The 16,287-nt window shown below is 32.7% G+C and overlaps 2 protein-coding genes across 3 annotated transcripts; one reads left to right on the top strand and one right to left on the bottom strand.

Moving 5' to 3' along the window:
* The first annotated feature begins 1,540 nt into the window (after positions 1–1,540).
* Positions 1,541–4,471, top strand: LOC125575123 (scarecrow-like protein 33). Of its 2 annotated transcripts, none has more exons than XM_048754480.1 (2): positions 1,541–1,940; positions 2,023–4,471. In XM_048754480.1, the coding sequence occupies exon 2, from the start codon at positions 2,174–2,176 to the stop codon at positions 4,274–4,276; it is 2,103 nt and encodes a 700-aa protein (XP_048610437.1). In that variant the 5' UTR covers positions 1,541–1,940; positions 2,023–2,173; the 3' UTR covers positions 4,277–4,471. The 2 variants fall into 2 exon arrangements, with proteins under 2 accessions (XP_048610437.1, XP_048610436.1); XM_048754479.1 differs by having other exon boundaries at positions 1,542–1,940; positions 2,063–4,471.
* Positions 4,472–6,406: 1,935 nt separating this feature from the next.
* On the bottom strand, positions 6,407–8,787 carry LOC106441476 (zinc finger MYM-type protein 1-like). Its single transcript, XM_048755534.1, has 2 exons — positions 7,060–8,787; positions 6,407–6,925 (listed from the first exon to the last, which is right to left on the bottom strand). The coding sequence occupies exons 1-2, from the start codon at positions 8,785–8,787 to the stop codon at positions 6,407–6,409; spliced, it is 2,247 nt and encodes a 748-aa protein (XP_048611491.1).
* Positions 8,788–16,287: the final 7,500 nt, after the last annotated feature.

The raw sequence follows: 16,287 nt of genomic DNA, 5'->3' as shown, positions 1-16,287 counted from the left end.
AAATGGAAAAATAATTTCATGATATGAACAATAGACTAAATTTATTGTATCTATCTAAATAGATGTATTTAAAAATGTTACTTCATGAATTCCAAAAACAATCTTCAAACTATTTCAATATAGGATAACCCATACCTGCTCATATTTTATTATGAGAATCAAATTTTATATAAAACAAAATAAATCAAGTAAATAACAGAAAATTAACGATGCTAATTGATGGTAAGTGTTGATGTGTCAAAACGTAGATTCTATTATATTTCAATTTATTTGGTTGTAAATATTTTTCTAACCTATAAAAATAAAATTTAAAAAACTAAAATGACTAAAAGTGAAAATTTCTTTACAACAATATTTGACTAATAAAAAATATACAGAAATGTGCAAAATAAATACATAGTTTACGCTATATAAATAGATTTAAAATCTCTGCAAACCATGTAAAATTTTTAGTATTTTTGGTAATCAAAACACAAAAAATACCAATTTCTGCCAATGGGTTCTCCAAATCTTGACAACAAAAAAAATCTTGGTAGCTGATCTCGAATAGAACATAGAAACAATTATGAATTTCTTCCCTCCAAAATCTAAAATTCTATTTTTAAGAGTTAAGATTAAACAAGAAATGGTCCAAGAGATGCTCATATTTGTTCCTAACCAACAATAGAGCTTATTTACCAAAACCAAGTATCACCCAACAATAAATTTAAGAAATAAGACCGATGAACACTAGGAACAACATTCCCAACCGAGGAACATCATTTCCAACTCAACTGGATGGCTAATTTTTTCATTGCCAATTTCTAACCAAAGTTGAAATTTTCTTTTGGAAAATTATGCAAAGACCTTACGGCTGGCGAGAACTTCAGAAAAATTCATATGCATTAGTTGTTAAATACAAATTATTCAATCGAGAATGACATAACAATTCCGTCAAGGTGATGTCATAGAAACAAAAAAAGTCAAAACAAAAATTACTTACAGACAAGCTAACCAACAACTTAAATTAACAAAATAATATATCTCATACATATCACTTGCAATTGTGAACTTAAAACACAAACCACAAAATTATATAAAAAATAATAACATAGATCACAAGTAAAATATATCCCGTCCGTATGGCGAGCCGACCCTAGTATATATATATATGTTTTAAACCTTAAATAATAATTTATTAAAAAAAATATAAAAGGAATCATAAAAACTAGAAAAGGATCTGTAAGTATGTTCATAAGTTTTTCATATGAACACATAATTTTGTAATAGTTAAATCTCACAACAATCCAAAAAACAGCCATTTATATTTTAGACTGAATTGATTATAGTTACTATTCTTGTATCACTCCAGTATGATCCAACTAAACAAAACAATTCTTTATATCACTCTACCGATAAGTGATAACAATAAGGATATTGAAATTACTATTACAAACAGTCAATTAATTATGAATCAGTATAAAAGTTACCCATCAACATCAAATAAATAGCCATCAACCATCTATAAAAAGTGCAATAATCCATTTCCAAGTTTGCCAAAAAAAATTTAATTTCTAAATGGTTTAACTGAATCATTTGGTTAATTCAAGTATTGTATCTAAAAACTTGGCAACTGATGGCGCCAAGTTGTCAAATATTATAATCGTGTAATTTCACACCACATAACAATATAAAGAAAATAAAATCGTCCATGATCCTCTTTCAAACTCGAAAGGCTTCCTGACCGAGTGGATTTCTGATTCGTATAAAGAGGACATAGGACAATTTAAATGTCCTTTTATTAAATAATTGAGAAAACTGTATCTTTCATCAATTTGATCTTCTCTATAGTTTATAATACATACAAAAACAATACCTCTCCACCCACTTACACAGACCATTTCCTCCAACACAAAGTTTTCCTCCATAGGATCTGAATCGGCGCATCTCAACCTTAACAGGTACGATTGCAAACTTTGTTTCTTACTTCAAAAATAAAACCTATCTACTTGGTATTACCAAACATCACCGCTTTGTGATTAGGTTCTATATGTTCTGTTTTGCTGTTTATTATCTTGATCAGGGAGAGTAGAAAGATTCAACCTCGAAACCGGGTTTTCTCTCGGAGACTTTCAGTATTAAGGGTTTCTTGTGAAACACTTCTTAGGGTTTGTTAGGGTTCTTGAGAAAAGTGATGGGTTCTTATTCTGCTGGGTTCCCTGGATCATTTGACAACTTCGATTTCAATTTTGGAGACGGCTTCTATCTGGATGATCAACCTTTATTAGAAATCCCATCTCCCTTTCCTCCTCCAGCTCCTCCTCATCCGGATCCATATTCACATGCTGCTGATGCTGAATCTGATTTCTCTGATTCTGTTCTGAAATACATAAGCCAAGTGCTTATGGAAGAAGACATGGAGGAGAAGCCTTGTATGTTTCACGATGCTTTGTCTCTTCAAGCAGCTGAGAAATCTCTCTATGAAGCTCTCGGCCAGAAGTACCCTGATCATTCTGAGCGGTTGGCTCATAGTCCTGACGGTTCTTCTCCAGGTTATGCCTCAAGCACCACTTCATCTGATTGGAGCTTTGATTGTCTGGAGAACAATAGACCTTCTTGGTTGCACTCACCCATCTCCAACAACTTTGTTTTCCAGTCTACTAGATCCAATCCCAAGCCTTCTGGTGGCAGTAACGTGGCTCTCAAGTCAAGTTTTAATAACGATTTGGTTTCTAATATGTTCAACGACAGCGAATTGGCGTTTCAGTTCAAGAGAGGTAAGGAGGAAGCTAGTAAGTTCCTTCCAAAGAGTTCTCAGTTAGTTATAGATTTGGAGAGTTACATCCCAGCAAATGATCCTAAGGAGCATCCCTCTGTACTCCCTTACAGAAGAACCGGTAAGAAAAAACACTGGCGTGAAGATGAACACTTGGTGTTTGAAGAAAGAAGTAAGAAGCAATCAGCTGTTTACGTCGATGAAGCCGAGCTATCTGAAATGTTTGATAAAATTCTGTTATTCGGCCGACCTAAGGAGCAACCTCTATGCATTCTTAACGATAATTTCATAAAGGAAACCGCCAAAGATTCATCATCAAGTTATAAAAGCGACGCAACGCAACAGAAGCATGCAGCTAGCGGCAACAGTTATGCGAAAGAGACACCTGATCTGAGGACACTTTTGGTTTCATGCGCACAAGCTGTGTCTAGTAATGATCGTAAAATGGCGGAAGATTTGTTGAGACAAGTTAGGCAGCATTCATCGTCTCACGGCGACGGGACAGAGAGGTTAGCTCATTACCTCGCAGACAGTCTCGAAGCGCGCTTGGCCGGGACAGGTACTCAGATCTACACCGCCTTGTCTTCCAAGAAAACATCTGCCTCCGACATGCTGAAAGCTTACCAGACGTACATATCCGTGTGCCCGTTCAAGAAAACAGCGATCATATTCGCTAACCACAGCATCATGCACTTGGCTCCTACCGATGCCAAAACCATCCACATCATCGACTTTGGGATCTCTTACGGATTCCAGTGGCCTCCTCTGATCCACCGCCTCGCGTGGAGACGCGGCGGGTCGTGTAAGCTTCGGATAACCGGTATAGAGCTGCCTCAACGCGGGTTTAGACCAGCCGAGGGAGTTAATGAGACGGGTGAACGGTTAGCTAGGTACTGCCAGCGGTACAATGTTCCGTTCGAGTACAACGGTATTGCGCAGAAGTGGGAAACAATCAAACTTGAGGACTTGAAGCTAAGAGAAGGCGAGTTTGTTGCTGTGAACTCTTTGTTCCGGTTTAGGAATCTGTTAGATGAGACGGTGGCGGTACACAGCCCGAGAGATGCGGTTCTGAAGCTGATCAAGAAGATCAAACCAGACGTCTTCATCCCCGCGGTCCTCAGCGGCTGCTACAACGCGCCTTTCTTTGTGACGAGGTTTAGAGAGGTTCTGTTTCATTACTCTTCTCTCTTCGACATGTGCGACACGAGCCTGCCTCGAGGAGATCCGATGAGGATTATGTTCGAGAAGGAGTTCTACGGGAGGGAGATCATGAACGTGGTGGCGTGCGAGGGGAGTGAGAGAGTGGAGAGGCCTGAGAGTTATAAGCAGTGGCAGGCGAGGGCGATGAGGGCTGGGTTTAGACAGCTTACGCTTGAGAAGGAGCTGGTTCAGAAACTGAAGTTGATGGTGGAAAGTGGATACAGAAGCAAAGAGTTTGATGTTGATCAAGATGGCAACTGGTTGCTTCAAGGCTGGAAAGGCAGGATTGTGTATGCTTCGTGTACTCTGGTTCCTACGTAAGACGTTTTTGCATAACGTCCCAAGGAACTGATTCTCGGTTGGGTTTGTACATGTTTTAGGGTTTATTTCCTTCTTGGGGGGTTTTCTTTTGCTGTAACATTATCAAGGTAGGATGATTAGGCATAAGATCTATGGGCATACGAACTTATGTTATTTGTAAACGGTTACATATGTTAATGGAAAATAGTATTTGTACGGAAAATGGCAGAGAATCCATCCAATTTGGGATAATTTAAATCCAAATATAATTGTTTAACTAGATTTTGACTCGCGTTTTTGTATATTATGCTTTGTAAAAATATAATAAAAATTCATGAAATGCTTTGCTAAAAATGATAAAATGGTAGATCCACCTTATTTAATTTTGTCTAATTTTCGACAAGAACATATACGTCTCAACCGTTTGAACACATTTAGTTTTAGGTTTTCAATAATATTATCTATTTAGATTCATGAAATTGTATTGATCATCTATTTAGACCTGTTTGTGTTTATTTTGAGTGACCAAAATGATTTAATTTTTAGAAAAATATATTTGTATTTTATTTTTCTTAAGAAATGTTTAGTTCATTTCTAAAAATTGAAAACAATGTTTAGATTTTTTATTTTGAAAAAATAGAAAATTAAATCAATGTAATTCATGCATAAAACCATAAAAGAAAAGTTAGTAAAAAAAATAATACATGTGGAAATTTACATTGTGAAAGTGAAACGGCTTCCACATAGATCAAATGGAATCAAATAATTATTCACAATAATTTATAACTTAGATCTGAGAATATTCAATAAATTTAAAATTAGATATGATTATATAAATGTGCTATTTATAAAATTGTTTTTGTTAAGTATTAAATTGAAATATTGCAATCTTTTAAATTGGCTAAATATTAGGTAATTTAATATAATACCTATGATTTATAAGGAAACTCATATTCATCATGTTTTTTGTAAATTCATTTATTAAAATTAATTATATTTATGAGTGAAAAAAATGACATTAGATGTAAATATAATGAAAATTCAAGGGCAGAATCCAAAATTTAAAATCAAAATCATGCTTTAATAGTATAGATTTTATTTATTATTTATAAACAATCAAGTGATAGTCATTCAATGGTTAAAGTTTACATTTTGAAAGTTAATCTTTGTTAAGAGTATATATTTTTAATGACAAAACAATATATAATTTTGAAACTTCCCCTTATTAAAGACTAGTTTGGACTTTCTTGTAGATATCGAAAATCAACGACAAGCATATTTATTTACAAAAAGTAATTCTAAAACAAAATAGTAATACAAAAAAATGTATACAACTTTTTATAAATACCCTTATATAGTTAATATAAAAAAAAATTATTTTTGTTGTTTATCAAATTAACTAGAAATAATTTAAATAATAAAATTCCATTAATATAATGAATCAATGATTGATTAAGTTTTTTTTATTAGTGTTCAATTTCTATAAAATTATAAGAACTACTTTTCGTAATCTTTTTTATAGTTAATTTTTATAATCTGTAATAATATGACGAAAATATTTTTTTCTTAAACAAATTAATTTTAAAGCCACCCAAATGTATTAAATTGAACTTTTGGACAAAAGAATCGGGGCCGAAAAGGCAAATACTTCCTCTGTTTCATAATACATGATGTTTTACTTTGATACACAAAGATTAAAAAAATTAAATTTTTCTAAAAAGTGACTTTAAAAATATAATTTTAAAATCATTCAACCAATTATAAAAATGACTGTAAAATCTGAGTGGTTACACGGTTTTCAGTAAAACTAAAAATAATATAAAATATTAAAATATCATCTATTTTGAAATAACAAATATCTTCTAAAACATCATATATTACGAAAATGAGGGAGTAATATACAAGAGACATGGAAAGTCAAGTCAAACGAACCACCACAAAGATTCGTTTGACTTCCATGGACGAGTCTCCCTCTCGGCCACTTCTTCTTCTTTCCCCTCGCACGGTTCTGAAACTATACCCACGAACACATCCAGTGGCGGATCCAGAAAATAAATATTATGGGGGCAAAAATATACCATACACTTCATTAAAAAAATTAATGTTTTATTAAGTTTGCAACAAAAAAAACACCGAATATGATGAAAACTCTTACAAAACAACTCTACGCTCATTCATCTTTTGAAACCTTTCTATCACTTTCTCATTTGAAACAGAGTCAAGCAACTCTTTTTCAACAAAGCAGACCATACAATCACTTAGAAACTGATCTCCAATTCGGTTACGTGCAGCTGTTTTCACTAATTTCATAGCTGAAAAACATCTTTCAACACTTGCGGTGGCAACCGGCAAAGTTAGAACTAACTTTAAAAGCCTGTAGACCAAAGGATGTGCAATATGCTTTTGAGTTTTCACCATCAAACAAGAAAGATCTCCAAGATTCTCCACACTCTTAAACCTTTCATCTCTACGTATATTATCAATGTAGATATCAAGTTGCTGCTCTAGAGATAAAATCTCACCATAGGTAAAATCTTCTGGATATAACTTAGCTAATCTCACCAGCTTCTCCTTGTCAAACGCATAAAACGAATCAGTCGGGCTTAAAGCAGCCATACAAATAAGTAGATCAGTGGTTACCTCTGTAAAACGATCATTGAACTCTTGAATCTGTAAATCTAGAACTGTGCAAAAGCAATTGACCTTATAATGATGCATATTGGTTATGTTGCTTCTCTTTCTTGGATTCTTTGGATTAACAAAATCGTCTTCCATGATGAGCATTCCAGCATTATGTTTCTTACAAAAAGAAGCAATTTATCCATAAGCAAACTCCAACCATCATCCCTAAGCTTTTGCAGTTCTCTTTTAGTAGATTCCACCAGTGACATAGCGTTCAAAATATTTTGATCTTTCTCTTGCAAAGCCAATGACAAATTTGCAGTGAGCCCCAAAATAAGCAACATTAGATGCAAATAGAACACACAATCAAATGTGTGAAAATATTTGAGAAGACCACAAGCTTGACGTTTCTGTAAGTCATCCATGCCTTCTTCTTGGACATACTCAAGAACTTTAATGGTAGTAGAAAATAATTCTTCCAACCTCAACAATGTTTTGTGATGAGAACCCCAGCGAGTATTTGCAGGTCTTGGTAAAGAACGTTCCTGATTCTGTCCTGTCCCAGTCTTAACTTCACCACTACTGATCTGTTTTTCTAATTCTTCACGCTGAATTTCTCGAAATTTATCTTGTCTTTTACAAGAAGCCCCAACAACATTCAACAATGTAGAAATCATATCAAAAAAGTCAGCAATGTCAAAGTGCTTTTTTGCAACTGCCACCACAACTAGCTGAAGTTGATGAGCGAAACAATGAACATAATATGCTGAGCTGTTTTCTCTAGCAACCAATGATCTCAAACCATTAAACTCACCTCTCATATTACTAGCTCCATCATAACCTTGCCCTCTCACCTTTTTGATGCTCATCCCATATCTAGCAAACAAATCATCTATAGCAGATTTCAAAGCTAGAGAAGACGTTTCTTTTACATGAACAACTCCAATAAATCTTTCTTTGATTGCTCCTCTTTTATCAACAAATCTAAAAACAACGCCCATCTGCTCCTTATGAGAAACATCTGCAGACTCATCAACCAGCAAGCCAAACACATCATGACCAATTTCTTCTAAAATAGCTTGTCGTACTTCTTCTGCAAATGAATGGACAATATCCTTTTGAATTAATGGAGAAACCATCTGATTATTTCCTGGAGCATTACTCAGAATGACCTTACTTATGGTTTCATTTTGTTCTCCTGTGTATTTCAGAAGCTGCAAGAAGTTTCCTTTATTCACAGCTTCTTCTTTTTCGAAATGGCCACGGAAAGATAATCCTTGTCGTAACAAGAATCTGGAAGCATCAATCGAAGCAGTTAAGCGAATGCGATACTCATTTTTCACCTTATCATCTTGCTTAAACAAAGCATGTACTATAGACTGATTTTGATTCATCAAATCCTCACATTTCTGAGCAGCAATAATATGAAAACTGTTGGGCGGTTTACCCATATGAGTACGCAATCTATCTGGCTTATTCCAACTATTAAACCCTTCTTTCACAAATGCATCACTTCCACCTTGCATCCGTATCTCATCTTTAAATAGATAGCAATATAAACAAAATGCCCTTTCTTTTGATATGCTATACTCTAGCCAACTACCATATTGATCAAACCAAGCTGGATTGAATCGACTTAATGAACCACTTTTCAATATTTGTTTAAATGTATGACCATAAGGTTGACATGGACCTTTAGTTAGATATTTGTGTCTAACCTCGTCTCTTTGATGCGAAAGATACTCCATTATATCTTTTCTTTCACCAGGGTCAGATGGTAAATCTTCAATATCGGTATTATCTATTGGAGGAGATTTTCTTTTGTCTTTCCTTTCACCAAGGTTAGATGGCAAATCATCAGCTTTGGCATCAGATTCCGGAGGAGGTACTTTTTTGAAATATTTCTCCATTGAATTTAACTGTAAAAAAAAATATGTTTAGCAAAAATCAGTAGAAGAGTTTAGTTTATATAATTCTAATAGGGTGTTTTAAGCAAACCTTTACAACTCTGAAACATTAATATAAGAGCAAAAAAAAAATTACCACTTTTTCTTCACACAGAGACGATGAACGAGAAGATGAGTAGATTAGGGTTTTTAATTCTAAATTAATTAAGTACTTTAACTATAATTAAGTAAAATTTCTAAAACAAAACATATTAACAATCAGTTTGGGCCTTCAAATTTCGTATGGGCTGTAAAGGAGGGGGCAGAAGAATATTTTTTTATGGGTGCAATTTTTTTTTGTTAAAACAAATCTTAATAAAAAAAAAATTTCATGGTGGCAGCTGCACCCTCCCTGAACAACGTGGATCCGCCACTGAACACATCTGTAACTATACGTCTGGGTTATTTTGTATGAAAATGTTAAAGTAAAATATCATATTAGATTAATACATTTGTTTTCTAAATTATGTTAAATGTAAAATAGCGGTAGAATTAAAATAATCATTGAATGTAAAAAAAATAGAAAAAGTATTATCCATGGGTATTGTTAATTACTGATACAATGATTATTTTAATTGACGTAGGAAGCAGTAATGTAAATTTAAAAACAGTTGACTGTGTCGTTAGCTATCTTGTTATGCCATCAGGCTTAGGATCGCAGTTTGTTCCTCTTTTGGAAGCGTTGTATGATATTAATGTCGCTGTCAAAGTAAAAGCGCGATCCTGGTGTAGTTGTGAGTGATAGTTTCTCTGTAAAAGTGAAATATTTATAAGCATTTAGTTTGACATAAACTTTATGTTTTGTTTGTTACCTTCATGTAACCGTGGAATGATACTTGTGATGATTACGATTTGGTTTTTCCGGGTAGATATGCGGTTTAACCTCCTGAAATTAGCTGCTTCGTTGTCCCATATAGTTAGACGTACCACTTTGGATCTATAAAAAATTATTGTATTATATATTTTCTGGTAAAAACAAATCTTATCTAATTAAATGTTAGTACATGTCTAAACGCAATCCAATGATGATCTTTGTATTTGTGTTGTGGTTATATATATCACTTCCTTAGATGAGGCATATTCGGCCAACAACATCAGTGGGAACAATTTTTTTATGTTACAAAAATAGAGAATTTATTGGTACGTGAGATAGGTTTTTTTTTTTTTTTTACCTGGGAAGAAATTGGTGGCACTTGCTAAGCTGATCAACTGGGTGTAGTGATGGGGACGGAATATGCATGAAGGAATGGGTGGAATGTTTTCTCGAATTTGTGTAATAATTGTTGTCTCATTGATATTGATTATGTATGGATGAACAGTAAGCTTGTACCGTTGGTTATTGGGAAGAAGATTAAAATATCTAATGTGATAAATTTCTCCTTCCTTGAACCGTTGGTATATTTTGTGAGACGGAGAGAAAGACACCCTCCCTTCCATTTTTTGTTCCTGTTTAGTGGCTAAAAGCAATCATTTCAAAAGTAGTTGGAGTAAAAAAACATGGTATTTCTTAGACAAACCTGGATGTCAAGTCAAATGAAAATTGTTCGTAGGAAAGCGTTTTTGTTATCCTAATGATCCTAACGATTATTGGTTGTTGTCCGAGGTTGTCGCTTTGGTTGTTATGATCTTCGGCTGCATGTCCTGCACACATGAGAATGAGAATTATTTTGTATTGCCCATCTTTTATTTTTTGTATATTTTTATATGCGGGTTGAGATTTTTTAGGCGCGGAAAATGCTTTTAAACTTATTTATTTCAGGGGATAATCTTCGATAATTTGGAGTTATTTTATATTATTCTAATCCCAAACGCATAAGTGATGATGTTTTAGCTTTTATTTGTTTGATTTGTCAAACTTTTTTGGTTTCCAAAATATAGTCGATCAGTTATATGTATTCTTTGTAGAAACTCAACTCTTGCAAATAAACGCAACCCACAAAGGTAAAATGGTTCAATACTTATACTTAAATTTTACAAAATATAAAAGCATAGATGCTAAAGAATTATTTTTTTGAAATACAAAACGAAAAATCAATTATGCTGTAAAAAATAAATAGTATAATATTTTTAAATCTTAATTTAATAACAAAAATTCATAAACCTTAATACCATAACATACACAAATATTCTATATCGATAAAATTTACTAAAATAATATGATAAATGATATTATGCATAAATTTACTAAAATAATAGGGATATATTACTTAAAAAAATATATATTTACTTATAATATTCTGCATTATACTAAAATGATAAGTGCTAGAGTATAAATTATCCTAAATAAATATCATTTATTTGGTATAACTAAATAAATTAAAAATGTATTGTATGAAAACTGTAGAAATTAAATAATACATTTTGAAGGAGGTTTCCTATTTGATTAGCTTAGATTATGAATTTAGTATTGAACTCAAAATTTATTAATATGTAATAAAAAATAATAGCAAAGTAAGATATCTAATATAAATCATTATATTTTAATAATGTTGAATAAAAAATCTTAAAAATAAAATTATAGAGACACAATATATAATACTAAAATATAAATTATGCATTTAAAATGATTACGATAATATCAAAAATGTATATTTATAAAATGAAAAGTAGCTGGATGGACGTGCGATTCAAACTCTAGTGATTATTAAATTTGACATCGGAAAATGTTTGACATAGTTTGATGAGAATTCAAATTCAACTGTTTGAGAAGGACGCAAATTCATCTCTATGTTAGATACCTGGAGAGTTGCATATGCATCACTGAATTCATAGTGAGATTCAATCGTTTAATTTATAGTTTTCAAAAAATAGGTTGAAATAGAGAGAAGAAGGAATTGTCTATTCTCTACTGGAATTGTTGGAAACATGAAACGTGACTATGATCAAAAATGCAAAAAAAACAAAAACAAAAATAGAGAACAATACTCACTTGTTTTTCCTTTGCTGACAATATAAGCTTGTTAGTTTGTCCATAATATATCTTTGAAGTTGAAAGAATTTGAAGGTTTCTTTAAATTGGTCACAACTCTGCAATAAACAAACTATTGTACACAAACTAAGAAATAATAATCTATAATATCTTTTACAAAAAAAAATAAAAATAAAAAAATAATCTATAATATTGAAGTTTTTTTTTTGTAACACCTATAATATTAAAGTTATATCACGTTTTTTTCTCCTTGCACTACTTCAGTAATCAAAGAAAGAGAGAAACATCATGTCATCACATTTATTAAATTTTACAAAATTTCTTCATCTTTCATTTTTATTATTCGAGCGAAATATACTAAAATAATATCTAATATTCTATATATAATTTTAATCAATAGTATATTTTAAAACCCCAAAAAACAATTAATATCTATATTTTCATAAAAATAATTTAATACAAAATTAATAATATAACTCTCAAAAATACAAAATTAAAGAACACATTACTAAAACTCACAAAATAAAGTATTTAAAATATCACCAATAGGAACCTTTATTTATCACTTCATTTTCTTCACTTTTTCTTTACTTTATAACTGTCAACTATTAATCACACCAAAAATATCTGTAAGCAATGATCTTAACAAATGAGAATTTACAAATTACAGATCTAGATCTTCCTTTAAGTACCAAAAATTGTTTATGCTCAACTGTAATCCTTTTCATATGATATAGCATTTACCAAGTACATAACTTTGAAATAATTGTTCCACCAAAAGTACATCCCTTTTATATTAAAAGAAGAACATTTTTTAAGACTAACCTTATGCTCATGTATTATTAACCAAAATGCCATTTCCTATGTGGCATCACCATATTCACTCTCACGCTCTCTAATTTAAAACCCTCTCTTTACTAGATTTATTACATTCTTTGCCATTATTTATTAATTATAGCTTAGCATAATGTTTTAATAGTATATCTTGGTAACGTACAATCTCAATGTAGACGAAGGAAGTAACCGGTTATTTGGTAATGTGTTTTATATCATTTTAAAACCGGTTGACATATATTATATTACATATGACTACTATACTCGAATGTTGTTTAAATGTATATTCGAGATCACACTATATCAAATGAGATTATAACTTGAAATCGGTTTAATGTATTTTTCTTAATGAAGATTATAATTTATAATTTGAAATCGGTTTAATGTATCTTTACATGTGATCTTAATGAAGATGATATCAAAACCGAGTGTTGCTTTTGTTGTGTTACTTTTCGATTTTATGTTAATGTGTTTTATATCATTTTAAAACCGGTTACCATATATTATATTACATAAAAAATACTAAGGAATTTCATTTTCATGTATCGAATATATCACACTATATATTATATCACATATGAAAACAATCAATGATAATTCAATGTATACTCGAGATCCTTGGCAATGTCGATAACCATCTATCAATGCAATAAATCAGGAAATATGACAATTATGGTATTGATTGCCATAATATAATTTTCAAAGATCATAAAGGCATTGTCAACCACACAATACTTGCGTGACAATGCATGATTGCCGTATGAATATTTCAAATTAGGAAATATGAAGCTAAATATAACACTAATTCCGGTTATATATGTACTCATTAATATTGGCCGAATTTGGTAATGGAAATTCATCTTCGAAACCGAATCATATAATCATATTTTTGATCTTCACTGACTAATTTTGAATTTAATTTAGTTGACTAGAATCTCAGTTTGTTTCCTATACTATTCCAATAAATTCGCATAGCAACGATCAAGGCAAGTTTTCAAAATTCAGTATTTTGAATATAAAGGAGATGTGAATATTTTGCCTTGGACATAATTTTAATTGATTTTACGGAAATAATTATGGAAAATAGCTATAATTGCCATCGGCCCGCGTCTTGCATATATAAATACAAGGCCGTATGATTACATCTCCTCATCCGTAAAGTAGTATCCTATATTATATTTTGTTTCTTTCATATTTTAGTATTATTTTGCTTATGTTTCGTTTTATTTTATATTTATAATTTAGTTTATGAAAACAATAATTTTATTGCTTTTGTTTCGTTTTTATTGTTACTTCATAATTTATTTTATATAAGTTTTTTGCTTACTCTCATGGATTCATTTCCACGAAATATACTTCAATTAAACAAAACAAATACACAAATTTTTTCTTTAAATCCAAGCTTAATTTATATAGACATACACACTTTCGTTGAATCCCCCTTATTATATACATGTAATATTTCTTTCTAAGACTATTAACTTTCTAATACCTATTGATTCAAAAATCTCTTTAAATCTTCTCATTCCGCGCAGGGCGCGGGTTATCATCTAGTATCATTTAAAGGGACCATAACTTGGAGACCAAGAAATGGTTCGGATGATTCTAAGCGATGTGTATGATCAAGAACAAAAAATATTTGTATTTAACCAATACCAAAGTCTCAGAAACACTATACCGACAACATTGATTAATCGTTCTGTACAATCACACCATCCAAAAATTCATTTGCAGGATGCCCTTTATTCCCATTAAATCCCACCACCAAACTTTACACACAATAAAACCCAATTTGACTTGAAAAAAACATCAAAAACGAATACAGGGGAGATGAATAATGCAATACAATCACACTAACATAACAGACACAAAAGTAGTCGACCAAAAATATCCTCTCAGCCAGGAGTTTTCCGGAAGTCCAGCTTCTTCCTGAATGACCAAAACACAAAACCTAAGAACCACATAATACATTGTTTGCATTCATGTGAGGTGAGAAAGAAAAACAACGTACCATACTGCCTCCGATGATGGCGCTAGCTCTTAGGCTCTTGTGTTCACTTTCTCTGCTATCTCTTTCATCATACCTCGATAAGTCTCATGAGTCACTGTGAGGCTTTTTTCAAGCAATGCTTGTTCCTCTAAGTGTTTAGCTTCTTCTCTCCTGAAAGCTTCCTCTTTCTCTGTTAGCACCTGTTCGGTTACCCTCAGTTTCTGGTTGGATAAACGTAGCTTAACCTCGATGTTACTGATCTTCTCCATGAGAGTTTCTATCTCTTCTCCTTTCGTTTCTAGCTCGTTACGTAAACTCTCCATTGTCTCTTCATGACCTGCGATTGCAGAATCTCTGGATGATACTTCATTACTTGTCTCCTCCAATAACCTTTGGGCTTCTTTGTGATCCTCTGTTAGCTTATTAAGTTCTTCGTCACGTTCTTTTAACAGTTGGTTGATCTGTTTTTGTTCCTCTCCTAGCGTATAGTAAGCAGCTTCTTGCTCTACCAATGCTTTTTTGAAATCGATGATCTGATTAGACAAATCTGATTTCTCTTGCTTCTCTCTATCAAGCTCTGATTCACCTGCAGAGAATCAAGTTCATGCTGCAGACTGTTGATCTATTCTGTTAACGCCACTGTATCAGCAGAGGCTTTGTTTGTCTTATCCATTAGCTTAATCTGCATTGAAGCTTCATCGCCTTTGCTCTCCATTAGCTTCTCTAGCTCTTCTTTTTGAGCAGATATCGACTCTAGTCGTGCTCTTAGGCCATCAATCTCAGCTGTCAAACTCTCAGTTGTGGAGGATGATTGCTTCTCCTTATCCTCAAGTTTTTGGGTTAAAGCAGAGAGTTCATCAGTTCCTCTGTCGTCCATTGTCTTCTCAAGTTCCGAGATTCTAGCAACAACCATTTCTCTGTTTTGCGCTTTAGTTGCTCAACTTCAGTGGTCTTTCCAGCAATTTCTGTCTCAAGATCTACTGTCCGGGCACGAACTGACTGTAGCAACTTCTCAAGGGTCCCTACTGTTGCTTCTAGTTCTTTTATTTGCACCTGTGATTTGCTTTCCTTCTCTGTCAGATGTAAAAGTTTTGCTTCTTTCTCAGCAAGCTGTTCTTTAAGTTTGCTTGACTCAACTGTGAGTTCCTGTAACGTGATATGTACTCTTTCAAGCTCCCCTGAAGTATCTGAGATTTTAGTGGACATGGATTTGTTTTCTTCCTCTGCAATCTTCAGACTTTCATTCAGATCAGAAACCCTTTGTTCAGATGACATCAGCTGCGTTTCTAAATCTCTTAGTTGAGTGGATGATTCTCTCTGATGAGTCTCATGGATATCCCTTAAACCGAGAAGTTCCTTGTCTTTCTCATTGTGGCTCTCTTTTAACTGTCCAGACTCAGACATGAGTTCTTGGTTAGAGCAGTTCAAGGGTTTTGATTTGTACAAACGAAAGTAAATCAGTATATAAAGGATGAGGAATAGAGGAACCGAAACGAAATCATTAAGAAGAAATTGATTGATCAAATTTAAGTAGATTTTGATTGAGAAGAGTTGGATCGATTAGAACTCTAGGGTTTCAAGCGTAGAAGACGAAAAGGTAAAGGGGAAGATCCTCGTGACTTCCGTCTTCATCGGGTTCACGTAAACATGAAAAAAAATAAAGCCTACAGACGATGTAAACAAAGCCCAGCCCACTCCAAATAAAAGGAAA

Source organism: Brassica napus, chromosome C4 (genome assembly GCF_020379485.1).
Source record: "Brassica napus cultivar Da-Ae chromosome C4, Da-Ae, whole genome shotgun sequence".
NCBI lineage: Eukaryota > Viridiplantae > Streptophyta > Magnoliopsida > Brassicales > Brassicaceae > Brassica > Brassica napus.
Note: the sequence above shows the minus strand (reverse complement) of the source record. Positions and strands in the feature narration are given on the sequence as shown.

What these genes read in the sequence shown, in the direction of transcription:
- LOC125575123 (XM_048754480.1), top strand. Translation starts at nt 2,174, where the DNA reads ATGGGTTCTTATTCTGCTGGGTTCCCTGGATCATTTGACAACTTCGAT.
- LOC106441476 (XM_048755534.1), bottom strand. Translation starts at nt 8,787, where the DNA reads ATGGAGAAATATTTCAAAAAAGTACCTCCTCCGGAATCTGATGCCAAA. An exon ending in TGGATAAATTGCTTCTTTTT is followed by an intron (nt 6,926 to 7,059) that starts GTAAGAAACATA and finishes CTAGATTTACAG; the next exon opens with ATTCAAGAGTTCAATGATCG.